General features: G+C 40.4%; 1 protein-coding gene across 3 annotated transcripts in view; it reads left to right on the top strand.

Annotated features, from left to right (window-relative positions):
• Positions 1 to 3,976: 3,976 nt before the first annotated feature.
• hmgcl (3-hydroxy-3-methylglutaryl-CoA lyase) overlaps positions 3,977 to 21,836 on the top strand; it is a 33,679-nt gene continuing 15,819 nt past the window's right edge. Inside the window, exons 1-2 of one of the 3 annotated variants that reach the window (XM_072548459.1) lie at positions 3,977 to 4,077; positions 14,842 to 14,925. In XM_072548459.1, coding sequence (XP_072404560.1) covers positions 4,057 to 4,077; positions 14,842 to 14,925 — 105 coding nt within the window. In that variant the 5' untranslated portion in view covers positions 3,977 to 4,056. Of the gene's footprint in view, positions 4,078 to 7,485; positions 7,686 to 14,841; positions 14,926 to 21,836 lie in introns of those variants that run through there. The other 2 variants (XM_072548457.1, XM_072548458.1) reach the window with 2 other exon arrangements.

Below are 21,836 nucleotides of genomic sequence, written 5' to 3'. Positions count from 1 at the left end.
AGTGTGAGATCATCATGTGTAATGTATTGTATTCAGTTTAACTTATAGGTGTCCATACACACATCCATGCTCCTCCTTCATCCTCAGTGGCCTTCATTTCCTGTACAAAGCTGATTGAACCTTTCCAAACAGAGTAATTTTTACTCACAGTTACTTTCTATGGGAAGAGGCAAAGTGTTTGTCCCATTAGAATGTTTGTTTGTAAATAATATATCTCATAAATGAACGGACAGTTTCCAACTAAACATGATACACAAGATAGGGTATGACCAATGAATAACTGTTTCTTTGCAGCGTTTGCACATTCTCCCAGTGTCTGCATGGGTTTCCCCCGGGTGCTCCGGTTTCCTTTCACAGTACAAAAATGTGCAGGTTAGGTGAATTGGCCATGCTAAATTGTCCTGAGTGTTAGGTGCATTAGTCAGGGTAAACATAGGGTAATGGGTCTGGGTGGGTTGTTCTTCGGAGGGTCGGTGTGGACTTGTTGGGCCAAAGGGCCTGTTTCCACACTGTAAGTAATCTAATCTATGAATCCAGGTTATGCAAATTTTTAAGGGATCCATTCATTAACATTGGGAGATAATTAATTCTTTTTTAGAATTGATTGTTTTAGAATGTTGTAGATTGTCTCAGCTGATGTAATACAGTTAAATGTAAGCGCTCCCTGTCTTCGCAGGTACAATCCTATCTCCCCTCCAAAGCCTGTGTTTTGTTCTCATCTTAGACTAAAACCCATGTTTTGTCTTTTTTGGCATGGTACAGGGTCATCCTCACATTCCATTTCCAAATGAGGCCTCAGGCTTAATGTTGGTTCAGTACATTGCATTTTCAAAGAAACTCTATCTGTCTGCTGCATCAGCATGTTTATGCGGTTTAACTAGCTTTGGTTTTAACCTGTCTTGAAATGTAAATAAATGAAAATTAACTTAAACGATTTATCTGATTATTACTTATGAAGTTAACTAAAACTCTCTCCCTCATTCTAATCCTAGTTGGCGATTCATGTGGTTTACTCACATCATACACAAATCTCCCCCTAACACACGTGACTCCAAGTCACAGCAATGTGGTTTGCTCTTATTGTATGACTAAGTAGATCATAGAAAGGCAGTGTACCTTTAGGAGTAATAAATGATATCATTACATGTCTCCTTCCATTTTACAAGTCACTATCTGACCTTCGGTCGTCACAGGGCCAGAGAGTCAGTATGCAATGTATAGTGTTATGTTATGTAGCCATAACAATTAGCAAGCAATTAAAAACCTATACAATGTATAAATTTCAGACCTTTTAACAATATAGTATTGTTAAAAATACATCAAGGTATCTGTCGCAACAACAAAGTCTTCCTAGTAAATGTTACATTGGCTCATATATTGGAAAGCCCTGACAGCATATTGTAATGGAAGTGGTGCTTGACCCGAGAAGCCACATCAACATTTAATTGCCTTCTTAAATAGTCAAGCGAGCCAGACACAATTAGGTTTTTTTCAAAAATATGTTTGATTTATATCATTTGTATTTGAAATTGTTTCAATTTGAACATTCCACATGCAAGAATATTCAACAACCTGATAGAAGTTTATAAAATAATGAGACATATGGATAGGGTTAATGGTAGTTGTCTTTTCCCTAGAATGGGGGAGTTCAAGGCTAGGGGATACATTTTTAAGGTGAGAGGAGAGAGATTTAAAAAAGATATGGGCAATTTCTTTACACAAAGGGTGGTTCGCATGTGGAATGAACTTGCTGAGGAAATGGTGGATGTGGGTACAATCACAACATTTAAAAGACATTTGGATAAGTACATGAATAGGAAAGGTTTGGAGAGATATAGGCCAGGAGCAGGCAAGTGGGATTAATTTAGTTTGGGATTAGGTTCAGCATGGACTGGTTGGACCAAAGGGTCTGTTTCCATGCTGTATGACTTTATGACTATGACTTTACATCTCAAGACACATTCACTTAATTCCATTATAATACTCATGATGTTTACAAAATAGATTCTACATAAGGTATACAGTCCAAGGACAAAGCATTTCAGATTGGAATTAATGGAAATTGCAACAGGTCCCTTACAACATTTTCCACTCTGAGGTGCCTCAAGACATGTTCAAGATTCTTGGTTTTCCTCACATTATTCTAGTTTTCAGCCAATGACCAATGACCTATCCCCTTTTTCCCAGACACAATTTAAGAAAAAATCATTTGTGGGATGCGAGCGGTGCTGATTGGGTCAATATTTATTGCCATTCTCAGTTGCCATTGAGGTGGTGATGATGTGCTATCTTTTTGAACCACGTTAAAAATCATACAACACCAACAGGACCAACAGATTTATTTCGAAGTACAAGCATTCAGAGCACTGTTCCTTCATCAGTTAGCTAGAAACATCACTTGAACCACTACAGTCTATTTGGTACAGGTCGACCCTCAATGCCATTATGGAGAGAGTGCCAGGATTTTGGCCTAGTGACACTGAAGGAACAGCAGTATATTTTCAAGTCTTGATGATGAGTCTCTTGGATGGGAACATGCAAGTGGTGGTGTTCTCATGTATCTGCTGCCCTTGTTTGGAAGATGCTATCTTAGAAGCATTAGTGAATTTCTCCAGTTCATTTTCTAGTCAATAGTAACCCCAAGTGTGTTGATAGAAGGGGGTTTAGCAATAGTAATACATTTGAATGTCAAGGGGCAATGGTTAGGTTATGTCTTCTTGGAAATGTTCATTGCCTGGCACTTGTGTGGTGCACATGTTACTTGCCATTTGTCAGAGATAACTTGGATATTGTTCAGCTCCTGATGCATTGGTTCAGTATCTGAGGAGTTGCAAATGGTGCTGAATATTGTGTAGTCATCAGCAAATATCCTCAATTCTGACTTTATGACAGAAGGAAGGTTATTAATGAAGATAGTTGGGCCTAGAACACTACCCTGCTTAGATAACTCTTTTCCAAGAACCACACCGTCTTCCTTGTGCCAAATATTGTTCCAACTAGTAGAGATTTTTAACCTGATTCCCACTGATATTGATTTTGCTAGGACTCCTTAATAGAACTCTCAGTCAAATGTGGTCTGAATCTCACTTCTGGAATTCAGCTCTTTTCTCCAAGATTGAACCAAGGCTGTAATGAGGTCAGGAGCTGACTGTTAGCAGAACCTAAACTGAATGTTAGCGAGCTGGCTATTGCTAAGTTGTTCCACTTGATAGAACAGTTAATGTAACCTTCCTTCACTTTTCTGGTGGACAAGAGTAGACTGATGAGGTGATAATTGTTGGATTTTACTTGCTTTTTGTGAACAGGACAAACCTGGACAATTTTCTACCGTTGGTGCCAATATTGTAGCTGTACTGGAACAGTTTGGCTAGAGACGCAGCAAGTTTTAGAGAAAAAAAATTTAAGTGCTACCTCCGAAATGTTGTTGAGGCCTTTGCAGTATCCGATGCCTCCAGCCATTTCTTGGTATCACATGGAGTAGAACAAATTGACTGAAGACCAGCATCTGAGAGTTAGAGATGGTAACAAATGCTGGCCCTACCAGTGACACCCAAATCCCAATGAAGGATTTTTAAAAAGCCATCTCTCCTATTCCACACATGCACTTATTGAGTGTGACTTTAATTGTCGATCATTTAAAAATTACAGAAAACTTTGCAAAAGACAAATTCTTCTTGATAACAATGAAAAATGCAATTGGCATCCTAGTCGAATATATTAAAAGTATTTTCTTTGCGAGTTTTGTTGATTTCTGCCTTCTTCGTATGCCGATATCAACAACTTGTCTTTGCATCCTTTCAATTTGGTGGAAAGCAGGAAAACACTTACAAGATTTGGTGTCTTGCCCAAACTGTCGGGTTGTGTTTGATTAAATGAATTGGGAAAATACAGGATAAGAAAAACTGAAGCTAATCGCTGAACAAATTGAAATAGGAAGTGCTCGGTTTCAGTTCCCTGACGTCAGGGCAGGAGCTCTATGTACTTGTGCTTCGTTTTTATTTGGAGGGAGGGCTTGAATGGTGTTTAATTTTCGATCGGAATAATGTGGTGGCAAGAATGGGAGCGGCATGTACACAGGTGAGAAAATCCCATGAACCATGCGGAGATAACAGTTACATTGATTTGACACAACATTGACACTAAAGGCGTCCATGACGCACACTGAATTCAAGCGAACACTGTCGCTGGATGGTGCTGCTAGTCGAAGTTATATTGTTACTTTTGACAATTGGTAGAATTACTTTTGGTAACCTTGGCTATTTAATATAATTCCTACTAAGATAAAGTGTATCGTTCCTCATTCCTGCCAAACTATTTTCACCGCTACTTCTTAATTTGTGTTGTTTCGAATTTGTTTTCTTTCCGTTTTGATTAAAATAAACAGGACATTTAGTCAGTTTTCAGGAGCGGCTAGTATTTTGCTGTTCCCAAACGCGCGGTTATCTTGATTTTAAATTATTTAATGGTCCTAAGCGATTGGACTGGTTTATCTGTGAAGAAATGTTCTGCATCAAGTGCTCTGCTTTGCTACTAAAACCGTGTTTCGTGCAACGTTGTTGTTGCAGCAAGGAAGTGACTTAAGTCATGCTGTAGAATATGCGATACAGCATTTTTTCCCAATTTTTATTTGGTAAATGTATAATAAATCTATTTTTCCGCGTGTCGTCTTTCTGCAGTTGTTAGTTACCTTTCTTCACCCACTTCCTTTGAAGAACAGTAATAAGAAAATCTGCCGGTCGATTAATTGTCCGAGAGGCCACCACATGAACGTTCTTTGCTTGGCCATAATAATCTTTACGTCAACATGACTGCAGTCGAGTCAACAGGATTCTCCTTGCCCCCAGCACTAGCATTCCATTGGATGTCAAATCAGAATTCTGATCTCCAGATTCCCCACTTTACATGGCTGGTGGGCTTGAGGATGGAGGGGCTTTGGACTTCGAACTCTGCCAAGATTGCTTCTTTGAGTTCTCTGGCTGAAGGCACGTATGACTGACAGCATTGTGACATTCACCATGAGCAGAACCCAAGAAGGCCCCAGCGGGAGTAAAGCTCATGGGAAGGCTAGTGGTATTGTGGTGGTATTCGTGATCATCCCAAGATAATGTTCTGGCAACCCAGGTTTGAAACCTGCCATGTCAGATGGTGGAATTTGTAGTCAATAAAAAATTGGAATTAAGAGTCTAATAGTAACGATGAAACCATTGATGGTTGTCAGGAAAATTTACTAGTGCCCTTCAGGGAAGGAAACTGCTGTCCTTACCCAGTCTTGCCTACATGTACTCTAGGCTCACAGCAAAGTGGCTGACTTTTAACTACCTCCGGGGATAGGCAATAAATGCTTGTCTGCGATGCTCTCATCCCATGGAAGAATAAAAAGATCGCCAGTACTGTTGGGTGATTTAGCTTTAGCAAAGGGAAACACTAACTTAAGATGGTCACAGTGGTTACCTGATTAGGTTCAGCCAAGTTCATGAAGCCACCAATAAACAAGATCCAGTCTCAACTGTAATCAACATGGCATCAAAGTGACTGAAGCAAGTCATTTAGGTATGTCTCCTATTTGAAATTTTATGTATTGGGATGAAAGTCATCTGCAGATTATCCAATTTGGGAAAAAACAATGAAGTCAGACACAAAAAATAAAGGAACTATATTTCAGACAATAGCTTTTGGGAGCAGAGCAGAGAGAAAAGGTAATGGATTAGTAAGCTAGTGGAACTAGTAAGCATGCTCTCCCTCCCTATTCCTCTTAGTCTTAAAAATCAGCACTAGATGTCAGTGATAAAGTGAATCGAAAAAACATCCATTTACCAACAATGTAAGGACATCAACAGATTTTGCCACTACTGAGAATTAGACATAAGTTAAACCACTGTGCCTTTGGGTTATAACCTAACACATCAAGCACTCTTAAGGATTTTTTTAAAACGGTCTGTTGCTGAAAAACACACACTTTGTGGAAGCTTTTAATCTTGCATTCATCAAGATATTTCACAAAAACCCAAATTTAAGGGGAAAACCAACGAAAGAATGCTTATTGGTTGAAAAATGACCTTTAATTGACAGAGGCTGTGCCATGGAGAATACATATGTTAATTCTGATTGAAAGTTAACAGCCAGTCTTTGTTTACATTTTATGATTCACCAAAACTGTCGACTGAGACATATACCAGCTGTCATCCATTTTGTTAATTGAAGCAAACATAGTGTGTGAATATTTTCTTTCTGTCCAGGGCCCTACTGTAACTGCCAATATATGATAGTGCCTTACTGTGAGCCCAACTGACAACTCTCAATTGATTGTGTGCATGATTCCTCACACATTCTAGATTATCTAGTGAATGTTGATTAATTGCAGAACCACATCTCATGTTAAACACTGTGACACAGAATAAAAAGCCTGCGTGCTAATTGCTTTTCCTTAATCTTCCTTATTTGACAACTCCTCCTTGTTAAAATTTTATACCAGTATTTGCATGTGTTTGATGTCACGTTTTTATTATTTTTTTTCTCCTCAGGGTTAGTAATATAACTGCTTTTTTGATCAAGGAGATCTTGTAACTTAGTTAACTTCCTACTTGATTTTGAACAATTAGTCAGCTATATTTTAAAGGACAGTGATATAGCCATGTGCTGAAAGAAATTAAAAGTCTTTGTTGTTGCCAACTGAGAAGGTTTGGCAAACTGTTGAAACTCAAATCTCCAAATTACCTTTCAAAGCCTTTCTGATGGAGGCAAAGCCCAAGAAAATCTTGGCCAAAGGATACTCAGTTGTAGAGGGTCTCGGGATATATTTTCTATCATTGTGGTCGACGGCTTGCTTATGCCAGGGGACTGCACTGCAAACGCTGGTTGCAGACTCCCCGTTGATGAATCCATACTACACAGGCTCCGAGCAACGTTCTCAAAAGACAGTTCACGGTGAACTCCTGAACCCAATGTCTGATGCAACTGTTGAATTCTGAAACCATGGGCTTAACAGCTGATGCAACTCTCCAGCGGCTAAATCTTTGGGATTTTAAACTGTGAATAAATAGGAACAAACATTGCCTCGGGCTTTTGGCACTACTTGGGACTCAGCATTCCGGAACTGTAGTTACTTCAAATAAATGCTAGATTCTTAAATGGCTCGCTTCCTTGCGCTGTCAAGACAAAATCAGTTACACGACTTAATCCAGTCACGTTGAGATGTTTTGAAAAAAAAACATTTTATGTAAAGGTGCCTCCAAGGTTGTAAAATATTCTAAGCCACTTCGCAGGAATTTTACTGAATGAAATTTAACATCGAGTCATAGAAAGAAATATTGTCGAACTCATGCCTGATGATCCCCATCCACATTACAAGTTCAAAAACACAATGAGCTCCAGCCCGGCAGCCAACAGGAACCTGGAGTGACCTGAATCTCGCGAGATTTAACTGGCGCGGCGGCGGGATTTGGTGGGGGTGGGGGTGGGGGTGGGGGTGGGGGTGAGGGGGTCAGAGTTCAAGGCTCAATTCAGACGAACAGAGACCGAATTAAAATGCCGGCGCTGGCAACCGCGATGTTGTTGCCCCGGTTACATGTTGCTGCAGCGGCTGCATTCCATCGTGCACTAGCTACAACTGTGAGTGATCGCGGAGTAATATGTTTATAAAAGAGATGCGTGGTTTGTTGGTGTCCTTTGACGTATTTGCTCGGATGGTAAGGACGGGATTTATGAGGATACGTTGTTAACCTGTATAAATGTCATCTTGGGGGCGTAAACACATTTCAATGCACGTATACATGAGATGGGGGCGGGGGACAACGGAACATCCCGTCAAGTCTTCTCAATAAAATCATGGCTGATCTGGAACTTCTACTTTCCTTCCTACTCTCAATGTCCCCAGTTCTTTGAGCGAGCAATAATTTGTGGGACTCGGCCTTAAATATTTTCAAATATGAAGTATCCTCTGGGGCAGAGAAATCCTGAAAGTGACAGCATTTTAAATGAATTTGACCACAACCTTATACATTAACTATCTGGATGGAGGAACTAAGGGCATTCTGGTTAAGTTTGAAGACGATACGAAGATATGCTGTGGAGGTACCGGTGTTGGACGGGGATGGACAAAGTTAAAAATCACACAGCACCAGGTAATCGTCCAACAGGTTTATTTGGAAGTATTAGCTTTTGGATCACTGCTCCTTCATCGGGTAGCTGTCTAGCAGGGTCATAAGACACATGATTTATAGCAAAGGATTAGTGTCATGCAACTGAAATGAAATATTAAACAATATATTATTTCAGTTGCATGATAGTTTAATGTTTTGCTATAATTTCTGTGTCTTATGATCCTGCCCTACAGCTACCTGATGAAGCAGAACTCCAAAAGCTAGTACTTCCAAATAAACCTGTTGGACCATAACATGGTGTTGTGTGATTTTTAACTTGATAGGTAGAGGGACAGGTTGAGGAGACTGGGAGGCTGCGAGGCTGCAGAAGGGTTTGGACAGTTTAGTAGAGTCGGCAAAGAAGTGGCAGATGGAGTACAACATGGGAAATTGTGATCATGCACTTTGGTAGGAAGAATAGAGGCCTAGACTACTTTATAAATGGAGAGAAAATTCAGAAGTCTGAAGTGCAAAGAGACTTGGGAGTTCTAGTGCAGGATTCTCACAAAGCAAACTTGCAGGTTGAGTCAGTAGTTAGGAAGGCAAATGCAATGGTAGCATTTATTTTGAGAGGACTTGAATATAGAAGCAGGGACAAACTTCTACGGCATTATAAGGTTTTGGTCAGGCCACGTTTGGAGTATTGTGTGCAGTTTTGGGCCCCATATCTCAGGAAGGATGTATTGTTCCTGGAGCATTCAGAGGACGTTCACAAGAATAGTCCCAGGAATGAAAAGTCTAACTTATGAGGAACATTTGAGGACTCTGGGTTTATACTTGATGGAGTTTAGAAGGATATGGGGAATCTAATTGCAACATACAGAATACTGAATGGCCTGGACAGAGTGGATGTTGGGAAGATGTTTCCATTGTTAGGAGACATTAGGACCTGAAGACACAGCTTTAGAGTAAAGGGAAAATCTTTTAGAATGGAGACAAGGAGAAACTTCTTTCAGCCAGAGAGTGGTGAATCTATGGAATTCATTGCCAAAGAAGGCTATGGAGGCCAGACTGAGATAGATAGGTTCTTGAGTATCAAGGGGATCAAAAGCTATGGGGAGAAAGTGTAAAGGGGTTGAGAAAGATTGGCAGAGCAGACTTGATGGGCTGAATGGCTTAATCTCTGGTCATATATCTTATGGTATTATGGATAAAATTTTCCTCCAAATTATTTCCCTCTAATCAAGACTGCACCCCCTTGTTTTAGATTCACGGCTGATGGAAACAATGACCGTAGATGTTGACCCTGTCAAACTCCTTCAGACTCTTAACTGTCTCACTAGGTCAGTCCTCAATCTTCTCAAAACCAAAGAATATAAGCCCAATTTACTCATCCTCTTAACGTGGAATAGCCTGTCATTCTGGGGATCAACATAGCGAACGTTTGTGTACTACATCAAATGTTAGTGTATCCTCCCTTAAGAATGGGTCCAAAATTGCATAATAACAGGTTTGGTTTTAGCAAAGCTTGTATAATCACAACATTCAAAAGGCATCTAGATGGGTATACAAATAGGAAGGGTTTAGAGGGATATGGGCCAAGTGCTGGCAAATGTGACTAGATTAATTTAGGATATCCAGTCGGCATGGACAAGTTGGACCGAAGGGTCTGTTTCCATGCTGTACGTCTCTGACTACACAGATGTCATTGCATTATGGAAAGGCAAATCAGGACAGGACTTATCCACTTAATGGTAAGGTCCTGGGGAGTGCTGCTGAACAAAGAGACCTTGGAATGCAGGTTCATAGTTCCTTTGAAAGTAGAGTCGCAGATGGATTGAATAGTGAAGAAGGTATTAGATGTTTGGTATGCTAGTCTTTATTGGTCACTTCACTGAGTGGAGGAATTGGGAGGTCATGTTGCAGCTATATGGGATATTAGTTAGGCCACTATTGGAATAGTGCATGCAATTCTAGTCTCTTTGCTATAGTAAGGATGTTGTGAAACTTGAAAGGCTTCAGAAATGACTTGAAAGGATGTTGTCAGGGTTGGAGGATTTGGACTACTGGGAGAGGCTAAATAGGCTGGGGCTATTTTCCCTGGAACATCCATGTGAAAAAGTTGCCCCTCCATTCTCTTTTAAATCTTTCTCCTCTCACTTTAAACTTATGACTTGTAGTTCTGGAGTCCCATAACCTTGGGGAACGACCTTGGCTGTTTACCTTAGCTATTCCCCTCATGATTTTATAAACTTCTATAAGGTCACCCCTCAGTCTCCCACACTCCAGGAAAAAAGTCCCAGCCATATCCAGCCTCATCTTATAATTCAAACCCTCCAGTCTTGGTGACATTCCTGTGCATCTTTTTTGCCCCTTTTCCAGTTTACTAACATCTTTCCTATAGCAAGGCGACTAGAATTGTATAGGGAAGTGAAGACTGCAGATGTTGGAGATCAGAGTTGAAATGTGTGGCACTGGAAAAACACAGCAGGTCAGGCAGTATCTGAAGAGCAGGAGAGTCAATGTTTCGGGCATTCCTGATGAAGGGCTTAGGCCCAAAACATCAACTCTCCTGATCCTCGGATGCTGCCTGACCTGCTGTGCTTTTCCAGTGCCACACTTTTCGACTAGAATTGTGTACCAAATGTGGACTTAATAATTTAGTTTCCACGTTATAAACTGTATTTGGTCCTTGCTGTTTATTTTTAATTTTGTGTTGCATGTTTGTTTTTTTTTGTTGTTTTGTTTTATTACAAGATGTGTAATACAAATCCTAAATTAGGGAACCAGCCTAACTTAGACATCAGTGAAGAAAATGTAGCAACTGTGCCTTTTACCCTGTTAACAAACATAGGTCTTTTGTAGCTCAGGTTGAGATTCTGGATGTGAGTTTACTTGCTGAGAGCTGGAAGATTTGTTTTCAGATGTTTCGTCACCATACTAAATAACATCATGAGCCTCGGTATAAGCACTGGTGGTATGACCTGCTCTTTATTTATGTGCTTAGGATTCCTTGGGTTGATAATGTCATTTGCCATTGTGATGACATTTCCTGTTAAGTTTCTCGGGGCGGGGGGCGCAGTAAATGGGATCCAAGTCAATGTGTTTGTTGATAGAGTTTCAGTTGGAATGCCATGCTTCTCAGAATTCTCGTGCGTGTCTCTGTTTGGCTTGTCCTAGAATGGATGTGTTGTCCCAGTCGAAGTGGTGTCCTTCGTCATCTGCATGTAAAGATACAAGTGAGAGTGGGTCATGTCTTTTTGTGGCTAGTTAATGTTCATGTATCCTGGTAGGTAGTTTTCTGCCTGTTTGTCCAATGTAGTTGTTACAGTTCTTGCAGGATATATGAGCATCAACTAGCCACAAAAAGACATTACCCACTCTCACTAGTATTTTTACATACAGATGAAGAAGGACACTACTTCAACTGGGACAAGCCAAACAGAGACAAGCACGAGAATTCTTTAGAAGCATGGCATTCCAACCAGAATTCTATCAACAAACACATTGATTTGGATCCCATTTACCACCCCCAAGGAAAAGAACAGAAAATAAGATCACCAACCCAAGGAAACCTAAACTCATAAATTAAAAAGTGGGCCATACCACCAGTGCTTCACCAGAGGCTTACGATTTTACCTAGTATGGTGATGAAACATCTGAAAACAAACCTTCCAGCTCAGCAAGCAAACTTACATCCAAAACATGGATCTATTATGAAATTGAATTGGTTGTGCCTTGGTATACAGTATTGATTCTTTTTTTCCTCCCCCAAAAACTCATTTGTACAAAGTACATGCTGTGTTTGGTAGACACCATTGCTAAGTTATGTTAAAGTAAAACTTACTTTAACTATGTTTGGTTTGTAGAACTTTTGTAATTCAATAGATAGCATGAAGTTGCTATTCTGCTCTGAATTATTACATTAAAAACATTTCAACAATTATCTAAAGCTTCACTAATTTATTTGTATTTTTGTGCACTCATTTACACGCAGTAACATATTTGCAAACCCTTGAATGAAACTGCATGTTTGTCAACTAATTTTCTTATTGACTTTATAAAAAGTACAGAACTTGTTGTGTGGTTAACACTAGTATTGAACTAAGTACAAGGACAATTCTGTTTACCTTAGAGCATTGGTAAATATGGTGATACATACAGATTTCGCAGAGGAATGAGAACCGGGAGATTACTTTTGAGAGAAAAAAATAACATGCACAGTGAATTTGGATAGACTGTAGTAGAACAAGACATTAAATAATAAATTAGATAGTCAGAATAAGAAAAAATGCAATCTTGTCCAAATTAGATTTACTGTGCGTATAAGTGAACACGTGGAATGTGATCTGAGCTGCAGATATGGGGATTTGAGAATAAAAGCAAAGTATTATGGGTGTTGGAGATCTGAAATACAAACAAAGTGCTGGAGAAACTCAAAGCTGTGATAGCATCTGTGGATAGAGGAATAGAGTTAACGTATCAAGTCCAATAACACACTTCTTGGAGCACTGGGAATATGATATTAGATTAGATTCCCTACAGTACGGAAACAGGCCCTTCAGCCCAACAAGTCCACACCGACCGTTAGACAAATTAGCCCAATAAAGCAGAGACCACACAAACCAAATCGGGTGAAATTGACAAGCTGTTTATTAACAAGTGATTATCACTGGAAGAGTAATTGTCTAGGCTGACATAGAACTGACAGTCTGTACAGGTAGATCAAGGGTTTTCTTCCTCGACCTGAGGATGAAGCCAGCTTTTATAGGAATCTTGTACAATAAGGTTAATTAAAATGGGGAAAGGTATAATGTATTTGGAAATTGAATAATCCAGTTACAATGATGATAATTGAAAAACAGTTATTGGAAGAATGTCCTGATTCATGATACAATGCAACATCCTAACAGTATCAATGAGTTTTGATGGGATCAGGAGATTCCAGTTCTCTTTGCAAGTAGGTGAGAATGTCTCTTTTGAAACAGTAAGGTGTTTCCATTGTTCATGTCCTGGGTGCAAGGTCCTTGGTGGTGCCTGTCCGTCTGCCCTGTTCTTTGTGTGGCTTTGGTATTGCTGTGTTATGAGATTGCCCTCAGGGCTTTGGGACAGCTGTGTTGACCTGGTATTGTTAATGTGTTTTGGGAAGTGTATTCCCTTGTCTGTGAGTGCTGTCTGGTTTCACTTGTCAGCCTGTTTGGTCACTGCTGAGGCATTCTGGGTGTTTCTGGTATAGTTTGGCCAAGTTTGCTTTCCTATGTTCTGTGTGGGCCTACTATGTGTAGGCAGGGTGGCAGATATTTTCCCACACCGACCACACCCAGACCCATTCCTCTACCCTCTATATACCCCTGACTAATGCACCTAACACTATGGGCAAATTAGCATGGTCAATTCACCTGACCTGCTCATCTTTGGACAATGGGAGGAAACCGGAGCACCCACACAGGACACCCACACAGACACGGGGAGAATGTGTAAACTCCACACAGTCACCCGGTGGCGGGTGAGGCAGCAGTGCTAACCACTGAGCCACCGTGCCACCCAAATTGTGGTGGTAATGGCAATCTGGATGGAAACAAAGCAGGATTGGGTAATAAATGTTGCTGAATGCAAGGTATTCAGGAAAGAAAAGACAAATGGAAGCATTGATTCAGCAGAACATTACTGTGCTGAAGAAAAAAACCACCTGAAGAGATAAACAACATTTCCCCTAAACTGCACGGCTGTGCAGCCATTGGGATGTTGCACACATGCTGATCAGCCGATCCATGAACATGGATTGCAGAGCAGAAAAAAAATGACAGAAAACATTGATTATATCCTGAATCAATTTAGTTATAGCTAAGAGCCACAGCAGTACAATTAAAATGTTATATATACTCTTTGTGCCACCAACATTGGGAAAAGATAAGAGGAACAAAAAGGTAAGAAAATTACATATGGTTAAAAGTTAAAGAATAGTTATAATGAGAGACTTTAATTATCCATATACACTGAGATAGTAATAATATAAAGAGTAAAATAGGGGAAAGAATATCTGGTGTGTTCATGAGAATTTTGTGGAGCAGTATGTTTCTGCTCCAATGAGGAAGGAGGCATTGCTGAATCTCAGTTTGGGAAAGGAGGTGGGTTAAGTAGATTTGTTAGGAGATGAACGCTTAAGGAAAAGTGATTGTAGTGTCATTAGGTTTAAGTTAGCCAAATAAAAAGACCAGTAGCTATCCAAAATACAAGCAATTTAATTGGGAAGGACTAATTTCAATGGGGTGGCAATAATCTGGCTAAAGTAAAGTGAAATCAAATATTGGCTGACAAACCTGTAATGGATAAGTAGGCTGTCTTTAAAGAAGAGATTTGATAGAGATAGTCAAATTGCAAGGTAGAGTAGATGGGGTGGGGGAACTGTTCCAGTTGGTGAAAGGGTCAAGAAACAATGTTAAAACTTTGAAGTAGTAAATAACAAAATTAATTTCTTGGAAGTACAGAACTTAAACGTTGCTAAAAAGAAGTCTCTTGGCATGTAGGTGCAGTAGGAAATGTTAACTGAGTCTATTAACTGAAATTCAAACCAAGCAGGTCAGCTCCCTGCCAACCATAAGCCAAACAATCAGCACCCTCCTGTATTGCTATATAAATTGATACTTCCTTTCTAAAGTTTTTTTAATTGTGTTTCTGTCCTGATGAATGCAAGATGAAAATTCAGGAATATTTCTAGTAATGTTTAAACATTGGAGGATATTAATAATTTCTTATAATTCAGACTTGTGCAGCTGTGGCACAATCTCTGCCTGAACAAGTGAAGATTGTAGAAGTTGGACCCCGAGATGGTCTACAGAATGAGAAGGTAATTGACATTATGTAGAAACTTTACTTTGAACGTTGAAAATGGAAACAGTTATTTTGTTAACTTTTTGCAAGAATGGCTTTACTGATATCAGAGTGAAATTTAACTGCATTCTCATAATTTTAATAAAAGATGTTGCCCAGTTGACATTTGTACAATTTTAAATGTTATTGCTTCTTTTTGGTTGCATTCAGTTTTGTTTTCTGCAGACATACCTTATTCTCAATTTAAGGAGAAATTTAATCACAAGATGTCCCATTTTTGAGAAATCCCATCAAACCAGGAAAATCTTATTTAAAAATTAAAAGAACTGCTGATGCTGTAAATCAGAAACACAAACAGAAATTGCTGAAAAATCTCAGCAGGTCTAGCAGCATCTCTGGAGAGAAATCAGACTTAACATTTTGGGTTGAGTAACCCTTCCTTAGAGTTCCCATTGAATAAAATTAATATGACAATAATTTGTGGAAAGATGATGCAGAATGGGATTACATTGCTTTGTAGCAACTGCTAAAATGTCAATCTCAATGTCTCTAACATTGAGTTGATTTAATGAGAAAAAACATCCAAGTTATATGTTACACATAGTAAGCAAACAGTATTTCCACGATTACCAACATTTGTACCAGTTGAGGAAGAGCAATGGTAGAGATTGGAAAGCTGAGATGCGTGGGTTTGGAGGATAGATTTTGGGTGAGGGCTGAGGAACTGCATTGGAGGAAGGAAATTCAATCACTACTGTCACTGTATATTGCACACCAAATGCCTAGTCAATAAAGCTAACCAGGCAAAAGTGAGGGCTGCAGATGCTGGAAATCAGAGTCTAGGTTAGAGTGGTGCTGGAAAAGCACAGCAGGTCAGGCAGCATCCGAGGAGCAGGAAAATTGACTTTTCGGGCAAAAGCCCTTCATCAGGACTGAAGGCAGGGAGCCTCCAAGGTGGAGAGACCCTGGAGGCTCCCTGCCTTCAGTCCTGAAGAAGGGCTTTTGCCTGAAATGTCGATATTTTTTTTCCCTGCTCCTTGGTTGCTGCCTGACCTGCTGTGCTTTTCCAGCACCACTCTAACCAAGCTAACCAATCTACAGCAATTCCCAATTTTACATGAATCCTGCACAGGAATCACACTAAACAATCACACAGTACAGAAGACATCCTTTGGCCTTTTGAGTCTCCATTAGTCCCACTTTCCAGTACCAGACCAATAGCTTTGAATATTATGACATAGTGTTAATCCAAACGCTTTTTAAAAATTGTGAGGTTACCTACCTCAATGATCCTCCCAGAAGTCCCACCCAACGCTCTGGGTGAAAAGAGTTCTCCTCAACTCCTCTCAAAACATTCTGGCTTTCATCTTAAAAGTGTACCTCCTTATTCTTAGCCCTTTGACTAAGGGGAACAGCTGCATTCTATCCACCTTGTACATACCCTTCAATCTTATAAACTTCTTTCAGGCCCCCTCTCGGTTCCAAAGAAAACAACCTGAATTTACCCAGCTTCCCTTCGTAGTTAAAGAGCTCCATCCAAGGAAATATTTGGTAAATCCCCTCTTCAAATGCAAATACACCCTTCTTATAATGTGTTTGAAATGGCACACAGTACTCCAATGGCCCAACCTCCCTGCTCTCATAATCTACGCCTTGACTGCTCAAGAGTAAATGACCCATATGTCTTCTTAATCTACTCTGCCAGCCTCAGGAATTTGGAGGCAAGCACCCCAAGGTCCATATATTCCTCTGAGCCTCTTGGTATCCTTTGTTACAATTTTAGTATATACTGTCAAATTGAGCACCAAATTAAATTTCACCAACTGCCATGGAGAGATTTGAACCGAAGCTCCCAGAACATTAACCTATCCCTTTGAATTACTAATCCATCAACATTACCACTACTCCACTCTCTGCGGGATATCAAAGTAGACAATTTAAAATTTTCTCATGCCATTCGTTTGCCCATTCACAACCCATCAGGATTCCTTTGGAGGTGTATTCTCTTCAAACTTGATTTCCTACCTTTGTGTCTTCATCAAACATGGTTGCAATACAGTCAATTCCTTCATCCAAATTATTAATACAGATTGTAAGGATTGTTCCTCTTGAGCACTAATCCCTGCGGCACTCCACTAGTTCTAGTTTGCCAAGTTGAAAATGACCCACTTATCCTGACTCTGCCTTCAGTTCATTAGTCAATGATATATTCTTGCAAATATACTCCCATAACATGGCAACCTATCGAATGTATTATGAAAACCCAAATCCATGACATATATTACTTTTCCTTGAACCACTTGCTTTTTACAATTTCGAAAAGCGTGACATTTGTCAGATATTATTTCCCTCTATCACAATCTCTAAGTATCCAATTACTGCTGCCTTAATAATGGATAAGCATTTTCTCCTTGACAGATATTAGGCTAGCTGCGCTATCGGCTCCTGCTGTTTTATCCCCCACCCCATTCTTTTCTTCAAACCGATGTTACATTGGAAAATCAGCAATCTGCTGTGGCCTTTCCAGGATCTAGGAAGTTGTGGAAGGTCACATCTAATACATCCGTATCTCTGCAGCTACTTCTCTTAATATTTTAAAACACAGTTGTTATTTCCAGAGAGACTTGTTGGCTTGTAGTCCCATTAGTTTTCCCCTATACTTTTTTCCTCAGTGATTGAGGACATTTAAGTTCTTCCATCTCCTTTATCTTTTCATTTTCTACAATTCTTGGGATGCATTCTGTGTAACCCTACTGTGAAGACAAATACATAATACTTCAAAAATATTCTGTAATGGGAGGCATCAACAGCTGGGCCAGCATATATTGCCTGTCCCAATCTGCCCTTGAGAAGGTGGTGAGCTGCCTTCTTGATCCACTGCAGTCCATGTGCTGTATTTAGACCCACAATGCCATTAAGGAGAGAATTCCACATTTTGACCCAGTGACAGTGAAATAATGGCGATATATTTCCAAATCAGGATGTGAGTGACAACTTGTGGTCATTGATAGTGTTTCCACATGTCTGCTGCCCTTGTCCCTCCAAATGGAATGGTCTTAGGTTTGGAAGAAGTCTTAGTGAATTTCTGCAGTGGATCTTGTACATGGTACACACTGCTACTTCTGAGCATCAGTGTTTGAGAGCATTGATGTGGTGCCAAGCAAGTAGGCCCAAATGGTGTCAAGCTTTCTCACAGCTGCACTCATCCAAGCAAATGGAGAGTATTCCATCACACTAGGCGGGCAGGCTGGGACTTTTTTCACTAGAACGTAGGAGGTTGAGGGGTGACCTTGAATAGGTTTATAAAGTCATGATGGGCATAGATAAGGTGAATAGCAATGGGTCTTTTCCCTAGGATGGGGGAGTTCAAAACTATGGATATGTTTTGAAGGTGAGAGGAGAAAGTTTTAAAAAGGACATGGGCGGCAACCTTTTCACACAATGGTTTCTGTATGGAATGAACTGTCAGAAGAAATGGTGGGATGCTGGCACAGTAAGATCATTTTAAACATTTGGATAAATATATGAATTGGAGGGATATGAGCCAAACACAGGCAAGTGGGATTAGTTTAATTTGGAAACATGATCGGTGTAGATTAGTTGGATAGAACAGTCTGTTTCCATGCTGTATGACTCTGAGTAGTTGGGCAATTCAGACAAGAACAGAGTGGTGATGGAGGGACAATAATTGGCCTGGCTTTCTTTTGGATTGGAGGAACCTGTCCATGGTTTCTCCTTCTGGGACCACTTTGTACCTTGTTGCTCCACTTTATTGAAAGTGTACAGGTTTGATGTGAACAAAGATTAGATTAGATTACTTACAGTGTGGAAACAGGCCCCGCCGAAGCGTAACCCACCCATACCCCTACATCTACCCCTTTACCTAACACTACGGGCAATTTAGCATGGCCAATTCACCTGACCTGCACATCTTTTGGACTGTGGGAGGAAACCGGAGCACCCGGAGGAAACCCACACAGACACGGGGAGAAAGTGCAAACTCCACACAGTCAGTCGCCTGAGGCGGGAATTGAACCCGGGTCTCTGGCACTGTGAGGCAGCAGTGCTAACCACCGTGCCGCCCACGATTTAGCCATAATGCTCATGACAATCAAATAACAGTTTAAATGCCTGGTGAAACTGATTTCTCAAAATCCACCAAGAATAAGAACACTTTTAGGAATGTATGCATTTTTTTCTAGATTTGGAAATGTTACAAGCAATTAGTTCAATAAAAATAAACTGCAATGATTTGCAACATGCAATAAATCTTTGTTTGCTTTTTATCAGTGAACCAGTTGACTAAGGTAATACAGCAATTGACTAATTAAAAGACAGTTGCTTAAAATTTTAATACCTTGAATGCTTCATTACTTTAAAGACATTTTATTAATTCAAGTTTATTGAATGCTATAAGAAGGATAGAAAGGGAAGTAAGAGAGGAGGGGAGTAGCATTTGATAACGGATAGTATTACAGCTGTACTTAGGGAGGATATTCTTGGAAATACATCCAGGGAAGTTATTTGGGTGGAACTGAGAAATAAGAAAGGGATGATCACCTTATTTGATTGTATTATAGACCCCTAATAGTCAGCGGGAAATTGAGAAACAAACTTATAAGGAGATTTCAGTTATCTGTAAGAAGAATAGGATGGTAGTGGGAGGGGATTTTAACAAACATACACTGGGACTGCCATTGTGTTAAGGTTGTTGTGGTTCTGTTCGCCGAGCTGGGAATTTGTGTTGCAGACGTTCGTCCCCTGTCTAGGTGACATCCTCAGTGCTTGGGAGCCTCCTGTGAAGTGCTTCTGTGGTGTTTCCTCCGGCATTTATAGTGGTTTGTCTCTGCCGCTTCTGGTTGTCAGTTCCAGCTGTCCGCTGCAGTGGCCGGTATATTGGGTCCAGGTCGATGTGTTTGTTGATAGAATCTGTGGATGAGTGCCTCTAGGAATTCCCTGGCTGTTCTCTGTTTGGCTTGTCTTATAATAGTAGTGTTGTCCCAGTCGAACGCATGTTGCTCATCATCCGCGTGTGTGGCTACTAAGGATAGCTGGTCGTGTCGTTTCGTGGCTAGTTGGTGTTCATGTATACGGATCGTTAACTGTCTTCCTGTTTGTCCTATGTAGTGTTTTGTGCAGTCCTTGCATGGGATTTTGTAATTCAAAGATTAGAACAAACAGTCTTACCGCAAATTCAACCCAAACTCTGGGTCAGATATGTAGATCATATCTTTGTAATCATTAAAAACACAGAAATAGAGAACATACACCGGATCATCAACGCCATACTCGCAGGAATCAGATTCACTAGAGAGGAAGAAAAAGACAACCAACTCCCATTCCTAGACGTGATGGTACCGAGAACACCGAACGGAGAATTCACCACAAAGATATACAGGAAAGCCACACACACACAGATCAAGTCCTGAACTATGAAAGCAACCACCCCAACACACACAAAAGAAGTTGCATCAAGACACTGTTCAAAAGGGCCACAACACACTGCAGCACACCAGAACTGCAAAAGGAGGATGAAGAACACCTCTACAATGTATTTGCCAAAAACGGATACCCCTGCAATTTCATCAACAGATGCCTAAGGGAAAGACAGCGGAATGAGGTCATGCCACAACCCAAAGGACTAGCCACGTTACCATACATCAAGAACATTTCTGAACAGACAGCCAGACTACTACGACCACTAGGACTCCTAACAGCACACAAACCAACAGCCACTCTCAGACAACAACTCACCAGGACAAAGGACCCGATACCCAGCATGAGCAAAACCAACGTAGTGTACAAAATCCCATGCAAGGACTGCACAAAACACTACATAGGACAAACATGAAGACAGCTAACGATCCACATCCATGAACACCAACTAGCCACGAAACGACACGACCAGCTATCTTTAGTTGCCCCACACGCGGATGACAAGCGACATGAGTTCGACTGGGACAACACTACTATTATAAGACAAGCCAAACAGAAAAGCCAGGGAATTCCTAGAGGCATGGCACTCATCCACAGATTCTATCAACAAACATATCGACCTGGACCCAATATACTGGCCACTGCAGCGGACAGCTGGAACTGACAACCGGAAGCGGCAGAGACAAACCACTATAAATGCCGGAGGAAACATCACAGCAGTGCTTCACAGGAGGCTCCAGAAAGGCTTCAGAAAAGATTTACAAGGTTGTTGTCAGGTTTTGGAGGATTTGAGCTATACGTAGAGGTTGAATAGGCTGGGGCTGTTTTGCCTGGAGTGTCGAAGGCTGAGGGGTGATCTTATAGAGGTTTATAAAATCATGAGGGGCATGAATAGGATAAATAGACAAAGTCATTTCCTGGGGTGGGGGAGTCCAGAACTAGAGGGCATAGGTTTAAGGTTAGAGGGAAAAGATATATAAGAGACCTAAGGGACAACTTTTCACACAGAGGGTGGTGCATGTATGGAATGAGCTACCAGAGGAAGTGGTGGAGGCTGGTACAATTACAGCATTTAAAAGGCATATAGATTAGTATATGAATAGGAAGGGTTTAGAGTGATATGGGCCAAGTGCTGGTAAATGGGACTAGATTAGGTTGGGATATCTGGTCGGCGCGGACAAGTTGGAGCAAAGTTTTTCCGCGCTGTAAGTCTCTATGACTCTGTGCCCTTAATCTACAGTTCAGTGTCGCACCTCTAAATCCAACAAAAACATACTATTGGATAAAAAGTGTTTAATATCATTGGATTGAGGATAAGCAATTTAGTAATATGCGCCGTTTCAATTCTGGAGACCATATGTTGAAATTGAATTGGCTCAAGGACAACAAGCAATGAAAAACTCAGTGTTGTTGGTTTAGATGTTACAGTCTTTATTGAAATTTGTTTTTTGGAATTTCTGTCTGCTATTTTTGCATAGAATTTTTATCCTG

This window comes from Chiloscyllium punctatum, chromosome 27 (assembly GCF_047496795.1).
Source record: "Chiloscyllium punctatum isolate Juve2018m chromosome 27, sChiPun1.3, whole genome shotgun sequence".
Taxonomy (NCBI): domain Eukaryota; kingdom Metazoa; phylum Chordata; class Chondrichthyes; order Orectolobiformes; family Hemiscylliidae; genus Chiloscyllium; species Chiloscyllium punctatum.
Note: the sequence above shows the minus strand (reverse complement) of the source record. Positions and strands in the feature narration are given on the sequence as shown.